At 41.4% G+C, this 20392-nt stretch overlaps 1 protein-coding gene across 1 annotated transcript in view; it reads right to left on the bottom strand.

Moving 5' to 3' along the window:
* LOC310858797 (myosin-9-like) overlaps nucleotides 1–16297 on the bottom strand; it is a 36879-nt gene extending 20582 nt beyond the window's left edge. The window contains exons 1-14 of the mRNA XM_083765059.1: nucleotides 16027–16297; nucleotides 9061–9251; nucleotides 8265–8405; nucleotides 7106–7262; nucleotides 6938–6965; nucleotides 6174–6267; nucleotides 5647–5667; nucleotides 4697–4789; nucleotides 4324–4387; nucleotides 4109–4207; nucleotides 3754–3897; nucleotides 1486–1581; nucleotides 1257–1333; nucleotides 726–920 (exon numbers count right to left, since the gene is read on the bottom strand). Coding sequence (XP_083621185.1) covers nucleotides 726–920; nucleotides 1257–1333; nucleotides 1486–1581; nucleotides 3754–3897; nucleotides 4109–4207; nucleotides 4324–4387; nucleotides 4697–4789; nucleotides 5647–5667; nucleotides 6174–6267; nucleotides 6938–6965; nucleotides 7106–7262; nucleotides 8265–8405; nucleotides 9061–9246 — 1395 coding nt within the window. The 5' untranslated portion in view covers nucleotides 9247–9251; nucleotides 16027–16297. The remainder of the gene's footprint in view (nucleotides 1–725; nucleotides 921–1256; nucleotides 1334–1485; nucleotides 1582–3753; nucleotides 3898–4108; nucleotides 4208–4323; nucleotides 4388–4696; nucleotides 4790–5646; nucleotides 5668–6173; nucleotides 6268–6937; nucleotides 6966–7105; nucleotides 7263–8264; nucleotides 8406–9060; nucleotides 9252–16026) is intronic.
* Nucleotides 16298–20392: the final 4095 nt, after the last annotated feature.

Below are 20392 nucleotides of genomic sequence, written 5' to 3'. Positions count from 1 at the left end.
GAGCTGGTCAGAGATATGAAATAATTTCTAGAATGTAACATAGCACTATTAAGTAAATACAAAGAATAAAAAGAAGCTAAATGTTTTTCATGCGTTTGTGAATTGAACAATTGAGAGCACATTTGGAGGGTGGCAACGCTAAAGTTTATCAGCAGCGCAATAGATGTCTAGGAAGTTTGACACTAGAATGGCAGACTAAAAAGGTGGTCCTTTTGAAAACAGACCACCCATCACAAGATGGGTGGTCTGTTTTCATTTCATTGTCAGTCTGTACACCCAATTCAGTTGACCAGGTTCTCCAAATAAAATTTGCAAAATTCGTTTGGAGATTATGGTCATTATGGGTGCCTGGTGGGCCAGCCAGTTAAACCATCTAAAATAATTAAATACAATTAATGAGTCAGGTCTATACTGTGTAAAGCTACATGTCCCCTTACAATACCGCTCGGGCACCCAGACTGTGGAACGCACTGGCAGTGCACATAAGGGTAGCACCATCCGTCCCCCTGTTTAAGTCACGTTTGAAAACCCACCTTTACAGTGTTTAACTGTTTTATAGCCATTTGTATATACATTCCTGTCATTGGTTTTTGTGCTATTTTCATTTTGTTACCGTTTGTTGTTTCTTGCCGTTTTCCTTGCTCTGTGTAGCACTTTGGAACTATGTTTTGAAAAGCGCTATACAAATAAAGATCATATATCAATAGTGGAGAAAAGTGCCTTACCTCAAAGATCTCGAATCCAGCAATGTCAAGGATGCCAATAAAGGAAGCCCCCTGTCTCTTGGTCTTGTCCAGTGCTTTGTTGATCCTCATGACCAGCCAGCGGAACATCCTTTCATAGGAAGCTTTGGCCAGAGCCTCAACCGCAAACTCAGCCTGCTCCTGGGTCTGGGCTTTCTGCACGTAGTCCCTGCCCACCTACACCATGAAATGAGGGGACCATAAGTCAATCAAACCTCTAACTGCACATTAAGATTAGGTTTACACAATCTGATCCAATTCATTTGGAGTTTATAAATGATCAAACATCAGATCAAAATCAACCAGATACAATACAAAATTAAAAATTAAAAACAAAACAAAGAAATGGAGCACTAATGTATCCCAATGAGCTTGGTATAACAAAGAGTGAATTGTGCAATTATGTGCATGCGTTACATATACAATACATTTTATGCATTATATGTGACCAAATAAACCCATTGAACAATGAGCTTGGCAAGCTAATGATCAATGGCACCTTCCCATACCCACCTTGATTCTGGGGGACAGGATGGCCCGTGTGAAGTCAGTCACATTCATACCCAGCAGATGACACACTTTCTGGGCAGCTGTGGAGAAACATAAAAGAAGATGGTTTAAATTTAGAAGACAGAGAATGAGGGAACATTTAACAAAGTCAGAGTGGGTGTGTAAAGAGGATGTGATAATATCACCAGTGTAGTAATATATATAGTGCGTGTGTGTGTGTGTGTGTGTGTACCCGTGTCATCAGGCATGGACGCCTGATCGGAGTGACGTTCCTTCTTGAAGCTCACATTTCCAAGTTGCAGAACAGCAGACACTACCTTCAGCAGGCCTGACAGATAAACAATTAAACCGTTAAATTGGCTCACTGTCTTCTCGTGAAAAGGTCAAAGACTTAGGAGGCAACATTAGGGATATAAAAATGCCTAATTTACACGGGGACTACCCATAAGTCAGACCTCCCATTAGTCTGACCTGTGCTGCAGGTTACAAATCACCTGTGTTTTAAGATTGTCATTGTCGTCAGCTAAACAGCGGCATTTTCGATGACGTGTCATGTCACTGTTGTGCAACACCGAGGATTGCGCAACAAGCGCATCTAGGCTGTGGAGCGATGCGATCCGTTTTCATATCACAAATTTGACGGAGATTAATCAATCTCTGTCTCGAGCACATGACCGTGCACTTGAACTTGACTGATTTACGTCATGGGCCCTTAAACTGTTAAGCAAAGAAACAAAACTTTAACTACCGTTATTTCAAATATTTGTTTTGGGGAACATGCGTTAACCGGTATGTATACAATTAATGAAATGTATTGGCTGGCAGGCTTGTGATAAGAAGTTCCAGGGTACCATCTATGATCGGGATCATTATGAGTGTATGGTTGTGATAATATGAATATCTATCAGAGTTCTCACATTGTTCTCGACTACACAGTACCAGGGTGGGGGGGAGTGGTTGCCTGTGTGTTTTCCCTAATCCTCCCCAGGTGGACTGATTGATGATTTTCACCGATAAGCTGGCCCGTCTGTCAGGGAGTGATCGGCCCTGACTGGCTGTCGGTCTAGAGTGGGAGTGCTCCTGATCATGGCTCTCCCTACTCACCTACTATATGAGTCAGTCTGTTCCTGGAAGGCGGTGGGGAGACAGGCCGGAATCCTCTCTCCCAGCCGCCACACTGACTGTGGACTTTTGCGCCACGCCAAACGTTATTCCTTAGTTTATTCCCTTCGGAAAGGAATTAGTTTGCTTTTCAGTTGTAGTGTTCATTTGTGTCTGTTTGCTAGGTGTTTTCTTTTGAGTTTTGATCTGTATTCTGTACCCATTCGTTATTTCATTATTTAATTCATCTTTATGTAAATAAATATTCGCATTTTGAAGCTGGTGTCCTGTCGATCCATTAAATGTTACACTTAATTTGTCAATTACCCCTAGACAAATTGGGTCGTAACACCATCCCTCAAACTCATTAGTCACCGAGATAGTCTTTTGATGCCTTTACCTACTTGGGCACGTCACCGAGATAGTCTTGACGCTTTTAAAAATATATATTGTTGCGGTTCACAACTCTGTTCTGCTAGCGCATGTAACACTCCGGTTCCAGTGTGATGAAGGAAAAAAAATCGGAAATGAAATATCCGCTGGCTTATGCCGTCTATGGGAAGGAGTTTAGAATTCCAATATCTCAGATTCTTCTTCCAGGCTGCGTTTTTGATCAAAACAAGCTAGATTTGCGGCTCATTTCTATAAACGATATGATCGCTGGATACAAAAGTTATGTTTTGGGTGAAATAAATAACATTTGCGGGACCCGTTACTTAGCGATTATTCACTTCCCGTTTACCCATTTCCGAGAGAAATTAACATTGAAGTTAACGGTGGCATTCTACGACTATCAATTGAGCCACCAGATGGCAGTGATGGCGGTAAGAGTTAAGCTTGGCAACCGAAAACTGCCAGTTGAGTGAGAAACAGCACAAGATGTACAATTATTAATAACTGATTTATACTGTAGAGAGAGTATGCACATGCATCACTTTTCCACTGGGACACGCCCCCCTCACCTAGACCGAGTGACAAAACATTGAGCAGCATGAAGCATTGGAGTTTGGAAGCAATTGTTGGAAATTACTCAACAGTCCTGCGTACCACCCGTTTCTAAATTGCTTTTAATGCAGGAGGCAGCCAGATGTTGCGTTATTGGAAACTAGCGCTTACAAAGTCTTATACATAGAAATCACCTGCACAGAATTTATTTACAGAGAGTAGTTCATAACATGTCTACAGTGGATTTTTTATGAAACGAAAACGTTGCAGATACTGTAGAAAGGAGGATAATTCAAGCTTTCCATACAGCTGCAACGTTGTTGATTTTAACGTTGTTTAATACAATCAGATAGGACATTTCCCACATAACTTCCAGGTGCAATGATGTCACACACATACCCTCTATTGGCCATAAAAACAATTCCAGACATCAGTGGAGGTCCAGTATATCTACCTAGTCTTTCCTCTTCAGGGATGCTCATGATCTTGAAGGCATCCATGGTTTCAACGAACAAGTCCTTGTCCTGCTGACCGGGGATGGTGACGTTTCCATTGGACAGGAAGCGGTACTTGCTGTAGTCCTCAAGGCACAACTCGGCTACACAGAGGGATATTGGGGAGATGACGATGTTACTGATTGAAAATATCGATTTTTTTACCAAAATACTATGGAACTATCTTATCAACTTATCACTCTTTTACCAACGTTATGTCACACAACTACAGCAATGTCCAATTTATTCAGTAGGATAGCGATTCATGATCTGTAAAAATAAATAAAAATAAAAATAAACTCCTTTGGCACTTACAGCGCATCTTGTCCCCAGCTCCAGTCAACATGTAGTAGAAGACATGGAAGGCCCTCTCCTCTCTAGCCTGCCTGATGGCTCGAGACTTCTCCAGCAGATCTGATGGCAAGATTGTCAAGGACAGACCATTTTCAGAGCAAACAGCAACACAACAACAGTACACCTAGAAATGTATGGCTGAAGTCACTCAGTCAAACATTTTTTTGAAAGGATACAAGTTTCAATGTTTGCTCCAACAATGTACCCATTGACATCAAAGTTGATCCTGATGAATTTTCCCTGCAAGAGAAACATTGTATACAGAATGAAGTACGGTAAGCACTAAGCAGCAGAACTAGAATTCTGCATTTTGAATTGGTTGCATTATATCTGAAATTGTATTTATTTACCCCTTGAGATAAACCATCTTGTCATCATATTAGAAGTGTGCATTGGCACTGACCTCACAATTAAATACGATTACAATTGACCAGATAACGATTAGTCAATACAAGGAGTCTACATTGCTGCACGGATGAATCGCGATGCATTGCTGAATAGATTATTTTTGACACCACCACTGTATAATAGATTTATAGCAGTCCTTACAAATCTGGAGGAGTTATCATTCTTGACCGTCTTTGCATTGCCAAAGGCCTCCAGGATAGGGTTAGCCTGCAGCAGTTGTTTCTCCAGTTCCCCCTGGAAGAGAACAGTCATAAAAATCAATGAATAAGTCCTTGATGCATGACACAACCACTTCAGTTGTAGCTTAGCTCTTGTTTAATTGTTGTCCCGCCATACCATTCAGGACAACATTGGACTTACAAAGGCTTGGCTTTATCACTGCACATACAAAAAGCATAGCCTCTGGAAACGTTATCATTTCCCCTTCACATCAGCCCCACACACAGACAAAATGTTAAATCTTGCACATTCCAACACAAATTGCAAAACAAGCCCAGTCAAGAACAAACCCAAGTAAGACCATCCTTGCCCATGCAGGTACACAAGAACTCAGCGAAGCACATACAAGTTAGCTGGGCTTCCCCAAGGAGATGCAGGAGTATATTGCAACACAAGGTAGGTAGATACTAGTTTTACAACAAAGACTGACTGAACGGAGGAAACAAAGGCTGATGGGTGGAGTGGGATCCTCTGACCACATACAGCCTTAAACTAGGCGCACACACACACACACACACACACACCAAGGGCCAATTCAGCGTTTCTGACAAACCTAAGATAGAGTTACCCCTAAACTGCTCTGGTGTGTCACAAGGTATTTTAATACCCAGAGAGGAGACAAGTCAGTGTGAAGGCGTGTCATTCTCTCTTTGGAACACATTCCAGCTCCTTCCCGTTCAGGGAGAGCCATCCTTTAAAATGTAAGTAGCACTGTGGCCAAAATTCTAAACTTAACACAAAGCACTGCTTACATTGCTTGGGAATATAACTTCTAGACAAAGTATGATTTTTATTTGGAGTTAGTATTGTAGCGCTTGGAGCGAGAGAAAAAAAAAGACACCACAGTATGGCTTCGAGTGTGATTAACTCACATGTGACAATACAGCACTGGCCTAGAGATGGGATGAAACAAAGACAGAATTTAAACACTTGTTACAACTGAGAGTGTTGATGAAACTGGCAAATGATACTTGCCACACACACACACACACACACACACACACACACACACACACACACACACACACACACACACACACACACACACACACGTCTCACTTCTGGTCAGTGTGGAGAAGTGAGACAGGCAGGTCCAGGCATGAAAGCGGAATGTGTGGTGTATGGCATTCAGCAGCTTCAGGTAGACCGCACTGAATCAGGCTAAGATTATGTCTCTAATGAGACAAATATTTAAACCACTGCTCCTGGAATAACGGGAAGGTAAGAGGAGAGGAAACAGAGGAGAATGGCGCTCCTGCTCTGCTTCATGAGGTGCTGCTCCTGTTCTCTGCTTCATGAGGGGATGAACATACTGCAAAATATCTTGAATTCAATGAACACATTTTACAGTGCAGGGTATGTGCATCAAAGTGGATTAACAAGTTTTTGCTTTACTGACCTGATCTTTCTTAGACTTGAAGGAGGAAGCAACATGGGCAAGATACTGGATGACTTTCTTGGTGTTCTCCGTCTTGCCAGCGCCCGACTCCCCTCTGAAGGACAAAGACGAGATTAACATGAGACGAGTGTTAAGGACATTACGTATTTTGTACCAAGAAAAGGGGCTTCATTCTGTATCAACGCTTTTTTAGCAACAATAGGTACTGAAAAGCAAAGACATCTCAAACTATAAAGTCAAAGTCTTATAAGGGCATGGCCTCCCTGTCAAATATTTAGCCATCAACAGAAGTTACTAGGTAAGAAAATTGGTTCTTGAACTTCACACAAAATTAATGACTGAATCAATAATCAGTCAGCCTGTGGGTGGGATAGGGGATTGAGTTTTATTTTTATTATGTCTGTTTAATACCCCTGGGCTTCTGTCATAAAACCTAAATAAAAATATTTTGAAAAGAGAATAATCAGTTAGCCAATTGTGTACAGCATGTCTGTTCTCTGCTACAGTGAGTTATAAAAGAAAGGACAACATTTACTTTCATAGTGGTGTGAGCTGTGATTAGTGTGCTATTATGAGAAGTATTGGTGCTGCATTTAGAAGCAGCTGCATAATTGCAAAAGCAAACATTTATTTGCATTTTACAGTACAGTATAGAAAGGATTGTGAAGCTAGATTACAATAAAAAGCTTGCTGAACAGTTGTAGTTGAGAACAGTCCAGAAATCGAAGCCTAAACACAAAATATGAATTGAGCAATGGACTTACGTGCAAAGGATGGACTGATCTTCACGATCTGTAAGAGATATAGAGGAGATGCAGAGAAGAGCGTGTCATAAGCAGACATATCAACTTGATACAGTTCAATGATTAACATTGCCTAGCTCAACAGACATGATGCGTGCCTGACTGGTGCTACTAAAACTATGACTGTACCTTGCATCATGCTTCTGTAGGCATTGTCTGTGATGGCATAGATGTGAGGGGGCATCTCATGTCTCTTCTTGCCCTTGTACATCTCCACAATGTCCTCTGAGTAGATGGGCAGGTACTTGTATGGGTTGATCACCACACAGAAGAGACCCGAGTATGTCTAAGTAAGCATACAGAGATAAGTTGTTAGCAGGAAGAATGAGGACAGTCATAGCATTGGGTGTCCAAAACCGCTATACTTGCAGAATTTAAATTCGAAAGCACTTCTACAAGTTCAAAATGCAGCGTATATGTCTTTGTATGACACTGTTGTACAACAAAGTATGGAGTTATGAGGTTTCTGCCTGCCAGCAACGATATGCTAAGTTTTGTCCTTTTCTGAACAAAGCTTGAGAACCACTGCTCTATATATAAAGTGTCATGATTTGTTGTGATATTTAATTATATAAATAAAACTGACTTGGCACCAATATTTATGCAGTGGGGTGTGTTCTCACAAACACATGCACGGAATCACACACACACAAGAAGAGATAGAAAGGGGTGTGTCAGTTAATGTGCATGTGCACGATTCGGTCTATTTGCACAGTTAATTTTTTTAAACCTCCATTTATCCAGGTCGGTTGCTCACACTTTGGCAACACCCTGCTTTGCACTCCCACACACCCACACACAAACATGAGGGCTTCCTAGTTGAACTGGAGCATTTGGGGGTTCATCAGCGGTATTCAGCAGTGGCTATTGTGAGAGTGGCGAGTGTTGCTCATGCACCCCCGCCCCCTTGCCTGGTTAATAAACCAGACTAATATCGCACGGACCGCGGGATATTAGTTTGGGGAGGCTCAGCTTGGATTTCATTTCCAGGGGGGCGGGTTGAAACATTTTCTCTTTGACGCAATTGGTCAGAGCTACTGTCAGTCAAAGGTCTCAAGCATTGACAGTCACTGTACCAAAGCCCGCCCATATTGCATACCGTGTCCCGATTGGCCGCCCCATTTCTCTGGTGTAGGAAATGGGCTGATTCGGTCTGGTTTATTAACCAGGCTACCCTCCCCCCCCCCACCCCCCACCCCCCGCCGCCCATTTCTGTACGACTACATGCATGTGACTACTCAGGATTTATCCTATTAATCGCATGTCAAGAGCAGTCAGACAAACTCACATAGATGAGTCCAGAGTAGTATCGGTCCTTGAGGTTGTGCAGCACAGAGGCCTCGTTCAGGCAGGTGAGTTCAGCCATATCCTCCACCTTGTCATACTTGGGTGGGTTCATTTTCTGGATGTCGTCCTTGTTCACCTTCACCTGTGATTAACACAAAGAAATGTGGCTTTGTCAAAAGGCTTGAACAGACTCATTATCTGCTCAGAGTGCGTGGTGTTTTTCTATTATTCCAAGTGTTTGGTGGATTTCAACAGTTCAGTCACTCTCTCACCTGGTCAATGATGTCTATGAATGAATTACAATGTAAAATAATGTCTTATTGCATCTACACTGTCATCACTAACAATACTCAGGTTCATTCATACAATGTTTAATACTAACATTACACGTTCACACACACACAATACCTAAAACAAGCCCTTAACAGATGAATGTTGTTTTTACTCAAAGGGTTAGGACCTAACTCATTAGTCCTACAACCCATCTCAAACCCTCACCTCCCACGGGGCAGAAAACCTAACCTTAACCCTCTCCCAACCCTTAACGCACCCCTCACCAACCTTAATCCGGTCGTCTTAACACACCCCTCACCAACCTTAATCCGGTCGTCTTAACGCACCCCTCACCAACCTAACCTTATGTCTAACCAATGCTATGCCTAACCAAAGGATGCCTCCCAATTGGACAAAGTCTTTATCAGCCAAGGTGAGAATCCTATACAGCATCTTTAAGTTTATTTGATTTCTAAATTCTTATCCTTCACAGCAAAAACAGAAAAGAGTTTTCCCCCCCTCACCTTTTTACCAGAGTCAGCCAGCTCCACCAGACACTCCTCGCCAAGCTCCTCCTTGACGGAGCCTGCCTCAAAGCCCAGCTTCTCTGAGGGGATCCATACCAGTTTCTTGGTGGCCCAGTCAGCCTGGGCCAGAGGGTTATTCATTTTGCTGCGGTCGCCATAGAGGAACTTGTCTGCATCAGTCATTGTGTCTTCAGGAGAGAAAGAGAGAGGGTGTTAAAGTAGACAGAGGGCTGGTCAGAGTGCAAGAAATGAAATACACCTGGGCTGCAAATCCTAGTCTATCAATATCTATCAAGGCCTCCCTGCTCTGCTGAGAAGTGGAAGTTAGGCAATATATATATTTTTTTATGATCAGTACTTTTTTAGATTTTTTACAAACACAGAAAACATAAAATACAAACACAAGCAACAACAGCAGAATACGTATTCATGGACATGTGTATGAACACAGAAACATAATAAACAAAGGAAAGACAAGATAAACAAATAAAATAAATCAAATTAAAAGTTTAAATTAGTTATACAGTATTTACACGACCAAACACGCATCATCATCAACCGTATCATAATGTGTAGTAGTAATACAATAAACAATCAAGAGGGCATTGCCTGACCATGGATCACACCAAAGGACCTGCAACATGACTGAGGAACACGTCCCACTTCAAATCATATTTATCCAACTGATTATTCATCTTAGAGGATAACCTCTCCAAAGCAGCCACAATACCAAGCTGAGTGAACCATACATGTGCTGGAGGTAAAACCTCAGACTTCCATTCCTTAATGATTTTCCTGCCCACCATTAATGCTGTATGAATCCAGTCAGCTAGAGGTGCAGGGAGGCGTTTTAATGGCGATGGATCACCCAGAATAAAGAGAGCCGGTGTATAAGGAATATCCTGGTTTGTGATTTGCATTATATTCTCATGAATAGCACAACATAGTGTCTGTACCCTAGGGCACTCCCACAATACATGAATAAGTGTACCGGGGTCCTCATCACACCTCCAGAAAACCGGACTATGAAGTTAGGCAATATTGACATTGGCCATGACCATCATTACCACCCAAAGGTTAGTATGTTTTTGGGGCGGGGCAGCCCATTGATCATTTCAGAAGTTATATGAAAATCTACCGTTCCATTCTTTTGTTCAGACTGAAAGGAGCAATTCTAATAATAACCTGCCATGCGTCGTGCAGAGAGAGAGGGTGAATAAAATTAATGTATGACATTCTGACGGATTAATGGGGATAAATAGAAGAGGGTTGAAAGAACTATCTTTGTGTATATAAAACAATTCAATCCCTTAAATTACTGTGTTTACTTCTATACTGTCAATGTTAGAAAATGCGGTTAGGTTACTTAACAGTTCATGATTATTCTAGCCCTAAGCCATGCTGCTGAAATGTATTTGACTAAGAAATTACATACATTTGAACCTTGTTTTCTTCAGGAAAGTACTGTTTTAAGGATGGATCACGTGGCACTGATTAAGCAGACACAAATCATCACATGGCAGAAAAACAGTACTAGTTTAAGCATATTTGAGGAACAGAGGCGAGAACATATAGTTCTGTTGTCAAGATCTCTTTTAGGCGATTCACACTGAGACGGACTGAATCCGTTTCATTGGAACCGTTTCCGAATACGGTTGCCTGGTCCCCGATGGCCATGATTCACATTGCCCGAGATTCAACAGCGCACCCGGGTACACTTGCAGATGGTGGTGTGCTTGATGGCTGGCGCGCACGGACACTGACCATCAACTCTGCGACATTGTCTTCAATAAATCCAGACACTGCATTGCATTGCCTCCTCTTTGCCGTTATACTACTTCACTGTCAGCCTGCCTGCTATTCACTGTGTCAGTCAGTTCTGTGCTCCAGTGTCGTGTTTGATATTAGTTTGCTATGGATTCTACTTTAGCATTATTATTATGTTTTACTTTGGAAACTATGCCAAGCAAAGCCCATAAGAGCCACGTGTAGTCCGCAGAATAAGATCAGCGCGTACTGCGTATACGCAGATTCAACGAGACGGGCGGCATTGAGAAAATGCGCTGGTGTCCGGCAGCCGGGGGTGTGGAGTGGGAAATTTGGTATATTGGTTTTTTGCCTGCCCTAATATACTGTCTATATACATACATTCATGAATGCACCTGCTGACTGGCTGTGATCATTTTCTTATAGGGGGTTATTATTTAAAGCGCAAATAACATGCATTTTAAAACAGCTTTTAATATTTAATATCATATTGTCTATGTCCCTCAAAGTTATTTCTAATGGTTTGATCCTCAATCACCACTCTGATATAACCAGTCCTTGTCATTTCTTTCTGGACTTCGAAAGCAGTTTTAGCTGCAGTACCACAATGTCCTGAGGTGGTGGGGGTGCTGATATGCAGATTATTTAATATTTGAGTCATTATAATACTGATGCTAGATAAAACCAGGCTTGTTTCCATTCCATGCCAGCTTGGAAAATCAACAATGGTGGACATTTTAAACAAAGTGGAAATGCTAATTTGGAACTGAAGACTGAAGAAGAGGAGGAATTATACAAAGTGGGGTGACATTGATGACATCACGATGAGACCAAAATCAGTTGAGCTGTTCCTGAGAGCAATTTCCATTAAAGCACCAATATGATATGAAAGCCTGATTGTTCAAAATTGGTTATTTGTGGGGATAGAAAACACATATGGGAGCACCAAAAACACAAAAGAAATTGAAAAAGTTGAATTTTATGTTATAGGTCCTTTAAGGCCAGATACCTTGGTTCGTGTTAATTGGAGTGTTCTTGATCCTTTTCTGAAGGTAATAGGTCTTGATACTATAGGAGAGTCCTGAAGAGGTCTGTGTCCTGTATCCTGCGTCTTGCTTGTGTCCTGTAGATTTTAGATCATTGGAGATACCGTATGCGTTGGTTGTCATCCGAGGGTTGGAAGCCGAAGGCTTTCTTTTATACTGTTGTTCAGGTCATTCTCATGCTGTCGGAGTGATGTGTCATCATTCCCATATATGAGGATCCAGATGCTGTCGGAGTGATGTGTCGTCATTCCCATGGTCGGTGTTGGTCTGCCCCATATATGGGTATTCAGGTGATGGAAGAGCTGGTAATGTTCAGCTCCATATATGGAGGTCCTAGTAATAGCCTAGTAGTAACCTAGGCTCGAAGGTCAGTCATGTTACCAACATGGAAAGCCTTCGTAACAGGTATGGTCACATACAACCCCATATAAAAGAAATAGCTCTATGCTCACTGCCAGTTAGCAGTTGGATCCATGAATGCATGTACTAGACAATATTTTAGGCAAAGAAATATATATATATATATATATATATATACCAAATTTCCCCACTTTGAACAAATGAAAAGCCTGTTGGCTGCCGGACTATATTAAAGTACCATATTCACACGGCAGCCATGTTGGTAGTTTATATGGGAAAAAGCAGGATGGCAGGTACTGGTAGGGGTAAACTCTTCACTGGGGTCTTCTTCAACTGGTACTGTAAGCTCTTCTGTAAGTTGCCAAATTAAGGCTGTAAAATTCCCCAAATATGCAGCTGGCATTATGGAAATTATTTTGAAAACTTGGGGACACAAAAACTATATTCTCTACATTAGTTTAATTAGAAGTAAAACTTCTCACTTAATGCCATTAAAGTTATCAGTGTCACCCCTAAATCATGTAATTTCTGTTCACCCCGGCCTACAGTAAACCTCTCCAGCTCATGAACTTGTTCGAGCACGTTCATACTGTAAAACACCATGTTTGGAGAGAAATCTCATTTCCCTAAGCCTAAGGTATAGTTTTTCAATGCCGTGCCATTCTAATATACCATCTTCATAATGTACAAGCATGGATGGATGTTACCTGCAAAAATTAAGGGCCGGGGTGTAAAACATAAAACAATCTTCTGCATAATGGTTCAGTAGTCATATTATCATGACAGTTATGTTCAGTAGCCCGCTTGTCAACTGTAAATTATTTTCTATAGTGATCTTTTTCTTTAAAGGACAACTTTAGTTTTTTTCAACCAAGGTTCATGTTTTAGGATGTTATTAGAGAAACTAAAAGGTGTGTGTTAATTTTCTTTCATTTGCTGCTTTCTTTCGTTTTAGGGATTTTAGCAGTTTCTGACAGGGGGGCGGGGGCATTCGAGCATGGGGCTAAATATGTATTTTTTTACCAAATTTTATGGTGATTTATTTTTTTATTATTTACTATAGTCCTAATAAACCCCAAGAAATTACATCTGGCCACAAAATATCACAGAATCTACTGAATGTGAAGGTAGCCTACTGGGGGAAGGCTTATACTGTGCGTATAGGCTCAATATGTCAGTTTGTCACGCCCCCCTGTCAAAAAGAGCTAAAATCCCTAAAACAAAAGAAAGCAACAAATGAAAGAAAATTAACACTCATCTTTTACTTTCTTTAATGACATCCTAAAACATGAACCTTGTTTGAAAAAAACAAAAGTTGTCCTTTAAGTAGCTCCAACCCCCGGAAGTTGTGAACTGTGAAATATTTTGTTGCCGTTTTTCAGCCAGTGACTGGTTTCTGCCCCATATATGGGCAGTTTTTAGTACATGAACTTTGACTCAATATGACCTCGGCAACATCCTTGCTCTCAACAACCCTTTTAAGCCACTCTCACTGTACGTCTTAACATCACTCCACCTTTTCCACCTGTTCATGATCCCTTCACCCACAGCTGGCCTGCATTCCATCCTCACCCACTCATTAGAGAGGGAATTCCACAAATTCCCGACCCTTCCATTGCTTTCCTTACCATTATCCGACCCTCAGCCATCCTTCCGTAACTCCCTAATTTACAACATAGCCATTGACTACCAAGCTACCTTTTAAAGTTATCTGCTAATGGAGTGTGTGACTCGATTCACAACAGAGCCTTTCCAGTTGACTGTTATGTCATTCTGGCTTCAGGTGACATAAGCCAACAGAGTGCCGTCAAAGAGACTGGAAGGAATGCTGGAAGCAAGTTTGGGCAGAGAGAGAAATGTAATTATCCCTGACCACGCCCTACGGAAAGATGGCATGTGTAAAGACACCATGCTTTATGCATGGTGTCTTTACATACAAACATTTTTAAATAATCAAAATGCCATTGACTAATTAACTATATTTTTTTAGTTTTCTTGACCGCCCCATTAATGACATGCCTAAAAATAGAACAGGCAGTCTGTATATTGTGTAAAAAAGAATGAATGGCACTATACAAACATCTGCATGTATAGCATTCTGCATGTATAGCATTCTGCTTACAAGAGATACATTTTACACTTCCTTATTATGTGCATATTGTGTCATCTGTGTCTCCAAATTCATTATGAGCTCAGACTCAGAGGAAGGGGTGTGGGAAGGCTTGTCATTCTGCTTGTTATCATGCAGTCTTCAAGAGACAATAAAGTGGCCAACACTGGTAGCGATTAGCCAAAATGTCAATATCTAATTATAGATGCAGAGTAATAAAAACGACCGTTTCGGCATGTGCCTTCTTCAGGCTATGAATCATGATTATGTATGGCTGACATAAACGGGATGAGTGGGCTGCGTTTTGGGACAAAATTCTACAGAAATTACAATTACTACAATTACTACAATTTCCAGTATACATGGTGCTGAGTAGGTAGCCTCGGAAACCCAGACGTTTTTCCAGTAGGCCTACCAGTCTACTGAGTAGGAGACTGAGAAAGTACATGTGAGGTTAAGCTATGTGAGGTTAAGCTAGATGGGGTCCACCAAATAAGATGCAGAGCCTAAAAGAGAACTAGCAAGCAAACATTTCAACTTGTGATATACAAACGACCAAATGTGGCTTTGACGAACAGGCTTTCCATGGGCCAACTTCCTCAGGAAGTTGCACATGTACTGCCATGTCATTTGTTGCACAATTTCAGTTTTCAGATGCACAGACTCTCTCTCTCTCTCTGGGAACTTTTGATATAGAGCCTATTCAGAAGCAACAGTAAAACCAAATGTGAATGCTGTACAATGCTTCCAATGAAACTTAACACTTCTACCCCTGAACATGGACTATACAGAACAGAGATGACCTCAAAGTCTGTCTAGCAAACAATGTCACATATAGCCTTCAGGGTAGGTGGGTGATGCAAAGGGTTGATGAGTGAAAAATAGTGCCATCAGTTCTAAGGGAGAGAGTTTGACATTCCTCAAGTTGATTTCATCACTTGCTCAAGTCCACATCAAGTCTTATAGTTTCTTGGCTGAACTTGGGGAACACCATTTTATGCTTCAAGTGGCAATCAAGACATATTGCCAAAATAAAAGCCATTATCATTACCATAGCCACATGCTAGGACTTGTAGTGAATGCATGCTAAGTTTGTATCCTGAGGGATACAGATCAGGGCGTGTTCAGTTAGCTTTCTGGACAAAGTATTGCTACCAAGTTACTTGTCAAGGTAATCTGAAAATCTGGTTTTGCAGACATGCAAGGTCGTGCACCCACTCACTTAAATAAATTGGTTTTCTTTAAGTGCCTATGCATTGCATTGCATTGAAGTAAATACCAGCTTTTCTGAGAGACAGACTTTAATATGTTTGAATATTAAAATGTAGGCTAATAGCCGCACAATAAATGCAAGAATCGTTTGTTTCGTTCGTTTGGAAAGGAGGAGGTGGTAGGCTTATAGGAAGTAGCAGATATCTAAAAAGTTTGTCTTTTTAGACCAATAATGTTCACATAACATTTCGATATTCAACTAGGCTAGCAAGGTAGAAAAGGGATGCGGCAGTTTGAGATGAATACCGGTCGCAGCTAATGTTTTTTTTAACACAATGAAAAACATCCGACTGACTACTGTATTCGATTATGTCATATCAGCAGGATTTATATGCTGGTTATCATAACAGCCGAAGTGTGCTGTAGAGTGTAGGCTACTCTATGAAACTGCAGTCAGAAATAGCCTACCTGTTTTTCAACGTCAGGCACTCTGTCGGTGAAGCTCCGGTGTGATTTTCCGTGTCTAAAGTCTTGCGCGACAACAGTTTCACAACAACTAAACACAAAGTCACTTCCTTCTTCCTTCTCTCTCTCGTCCAGGCTATACTACCTGTTCCGTCATGCGGTCCAGCTGTGATTGTTGTCCAGGTTCAGGTGTGGCTGCTGAGTGATGACTGATGGGACCGCTTGTATCTTTGATCCCTGCTATCCAATTCAATTTGATGACTTTGACTTCACAGGTAGCTTAAACAACAACGCCCCACCCCTCTGGTTCTATGGCAAGCAGCAGCCCAGGGGGCGTGGCTGGTAGGTATTCATCAATCACATTCACTCACCTTACCTGTTGTTGTTTTAGTAGGTCAGTGATGGGATATAAAATCCTGGGTACCGAGGCTAGTGGGACTACCCTGCCTGTTGTACAAAATATTGATCTTCTAGACTATGCCTAGCCTACTCACAGGAGAGAAACAAACAAGTGGAATTGTAAGTGATGACACAAAGAAATGAGCAGACAAAATTGGAACTGGAGCACACAAAAAATTAAGCTGATAAATGGCTACTTTCTCCTGATTAACTGAACATTTGTTACATACAGTAGCCTACCTGAAAATTTATTTTCTTTTTTCTTTTTAGACAGATGAGTAGATAAGTCATCATATAAACGAGTATATAATAGGGAACAAAAGGAAAAACATAATTGTGTATTGTGCAGTGTGTGTGTGTGTGTGTGTGTGTGTGTGTGTGTGTGTGTGTGTGTGTGTGTGTGTGTGTGTGTGTGCGCGCGTCTGTGAGTGCTGTGTTCTCTCGTGCGTGTCTGTGTGTGTTTATGTGCATAGGAGGAATGCAGAACCTTGCCTGTACCTGCAAGCAACCTCTGTGATTTTTCACCTGAGGAAGAAACAAAAGAGTGGAGGGGTAGCAGTGGTCCATTTGGTTTAATTTTAGGCTCTCAAGAGTTAAAGATCTAATAAGCGTCCATTTGAATGAACTCTCCATCATTTATCTGAGGACCACCTGGAAGCCCCTCGAAGAACCACTGCTGTGCAGGGAGCAGACAATCTGTGTCCATGGGGAGATGGATTAAAGTTATGGATTCAGAGGGGACTCAACTCAACACAAATATTTCTTTATATTTTAACCATGAAAAGCTGGGACAGCAAGCACGCTATAACATAGCTTTTTTCTTCTTTTTTTAAAAACTTTTATTAATTGCCATTATAGGAAAATAATATACAATATAAAATGTAGATGTCTGAATAACAATAAAAGGTATGCAGTCAAATGAACGAGGAGAACAAAATACCTGGCCTCGAGTTATCTCGACAAGTGCCAAAACAAACTTGTGCATAATACTACTGTCTACCTGACACTTTCTTTCATTTCCACCAACCAGAGTTTTCATGGATTTCCTACCATATATGGTCAGAGAAAAAGAAAATGAGTGAGAGAAAGAGAGAGAGAGAGAGGGGAGGGGGTAACAGAGAGAAAAGCAGAGAAGGTGAAGGCGTGGTCTTGCTGTTGTTTTTTTCTCCCTGTCTGTGGTGTAAAGTTACTTCTCTAACCCTGTCATTATACCTGAAGCCCTCCACCTCCTTCTCTCCTCAATCTGCCCGGCATCAAAGATGGCCTGATAGTCATAGAACAGTACGGTAGACACACAGCATGTTACAACATGTCTTCATAGGGAGAGGCACGCTGCATGCAAACACGCACACACGCATGCAGCATGTATGCCTGCAGTGATGCCCCCCCACACACACACGCACACGCACACGCACGCACGCGCACACACTACAGTGACTACACGGACACATACTCTTGATCAACTATCAGTGAACGGTGCATAATACAATCAGGTACATATATGGATTTACTGTTCATAGTTCACTGTGGCATGTGCTGGACCTGTATGCTTCTATGGAATGTGTCTTTAGTCTTCCACTATGACTGTTCCTGTCTACCCTGAATCATCATTTTGACTGTGGATGATGCAACCTTCTACAAATGGCTTCAAGGCAGGGAAACATCAATCATGGCCAAACATCAACTTCTTTTCACCTGTCTAACATAAAGTAACCTTTCAAATTATTTAACCACTTTAACCCCACTTTAAAACCACTTTAGGTTTTCTAAATATTTCAAATATTTTAAGACAATTCCAGATATAGAGAAAAATAGAGTGTATGTACTTCACTATGACTCCTTTTGACATCATCATGCTGTGCAAATCGACTCATTGTAACTTCATCATTACAACACCATCCATCATGACAACACCATCTGTCCACAACCGCTGATCATACTCCGCGCCGTTTCCAACCATTTTGCCCAAATAGTCATTCCAATATATGAGCATACAATAGAATAGAGGGTATGTGCGTGACATCATCATCAAACCAGGAAGTTATGCAGGAAGGCCTAGTGGCAAAAAACTACTTTCTGGCCTTGACAGCCCATACATCCACACAGAAAAGTCATATCTGATTGCATTAAACAACGTTAAACAATGTTAAACTCACTTTGCATGTTGCTTTGCCACTCGATTTGTCACTCGATGTGCCATTCACTTTAATGTGCATATATACCCTTTAAATATATATATATATATATATATACTGTATACACACACTCACACACACACACACACACACACACACACACACACACACACACACACACACACACACACACACACACACACACACACACACACACACACACACACTGATGAGCATAAAAGGGACAGATACATAGATCTCCATATATGGGCATAAAAGGGACAGGGACATGGTAGACAGGGTTTAACAGATCCATATATTAATGTGTGTGTGTGTGTGTGTGTGTGTGTGTGTGTGTGTGTGTGTGTGTGTGTGTGTGTGTGTGTGTGTGTGTGTGTGTGCAGTGTCTGTGTGTGTGAGAGAGACTCTTACATAAGCCAACTAACAGTACAAGATAGAATCATGTCATGTCATGTCATGTCAAGTCATGTTAGGTGTTTGGGGTGTCTTACTGTGTTGCAAACCTCTAACATCAATGATTGGGGAGAACAGATAGAGTAAAATGATAAATTATGCCAGGCTTTTAGGTTTATATAAGCTATAGATACTCAAGAACAGACTGATGGCCCAGGCCGTAGCGTAACGGTCTGGGCACCGGACTGGTGATCCAGTCGCGGTGTGCCGACTGATATCACAGTACCATGCTGTTCTATATACCGGTATTTTTTTTTTTTTTTTTTTTTTTTAAGCTGTCGGACTGTTGACTTAATAATTAGCTGGTTTGTTGTCTCCGCCAGACCGAAGACATGGCTGAGACTATGTTTTCGCCCCTGTCCGCCCGTATGTGCGTGCATCTGTCTGTGAGCAGCTAATCTCCGGCACCATTGGACTGATCAGCGAAGGTATTTTCTACTTCAGTATGGCTTGGTTTCATCATTGGGGTTTATATTTAAAACATTATAACCCAATCAGACAAATCAGTCAAGGGTTACCAATAGGACGCCTGGGGGGCGAGAAGCGACCTCGGCCATATATGCAGGGTTTGATGAGGTCAGATCAACATAATTATGGAATGTCAGAACAGGTCAGCTCCATATATGGAGATTAGGGCTGTATTTTGTATTTTAGTACCAGGTCTTATTCCCTAACTTGAGTAAACTAAAGACCTGGAGGCGTGATCAATGCCATTTGGCTATTCTGAGTGTCCAAAGACACGCAAAATACAGCCCTAAGGGTGGCAGCGGTGGCAGTGTCTTGAGTGTACAGGTTTTGATGAGGGCACAGATAGGGCCGGGCCTTCATTTTCAGGCCTGTTGAGAACTCTAGTTTTTGCCGGCAACAAGTGCTCTGAGTGAACTGCTTCAGTCTGATAATTAGGCTTCACATTTCTACTTTATTTATGATTAAATTAGTTTTTCCATTTTCACACCATGGTTCTCTTTACTTGTTTGGTGTGCCATTTCCTTTGTTTTTACAGCTTTTGACCCACACGTCTCAATATTTGCCATTGACAATGAAAGGAGAAATTAGGTCAAATGTCAGCTAAATCTTGTCTGCACACGTCTCATATTTGCCATTGACAATGAAAGGAGAAATTAGGTAAAATGTCCGCCAAATATGTAAATTTAACCAACCAATCACATAAATTCAGTTGATGTATGATGTATAAAGATAAGAGCGCCCCTCACTTCACACAGGTGTGATTTAAAAGATTTATTATGCCAAAGGCTGTCGGGATTGGGACCCGAACCTGCAACGTGCTGTCAGGCTACATTGTAGCCTAGGTGCCTTCCTTTTAAACAACACAGTAACCTGAATATCAAGAGTGCACTCTA

The sequence above is a fragment of the Protomyctophum parallelum genome (assembly GCF_964188405.1).
Source record: "Protomyctophum parallelum genome assembly, chromosome: 5".
NCBI lineage: Eukaryota > Metazoa > Chordata > Actinopteri > Myctophiformes > Myctophidae > Protomyctophum > Protomyctophum parallelum.
Note: the sequence above shows the minus strand (reverse complement) of the source record. Positions and strands in the feature narration are given on the sequence as shown.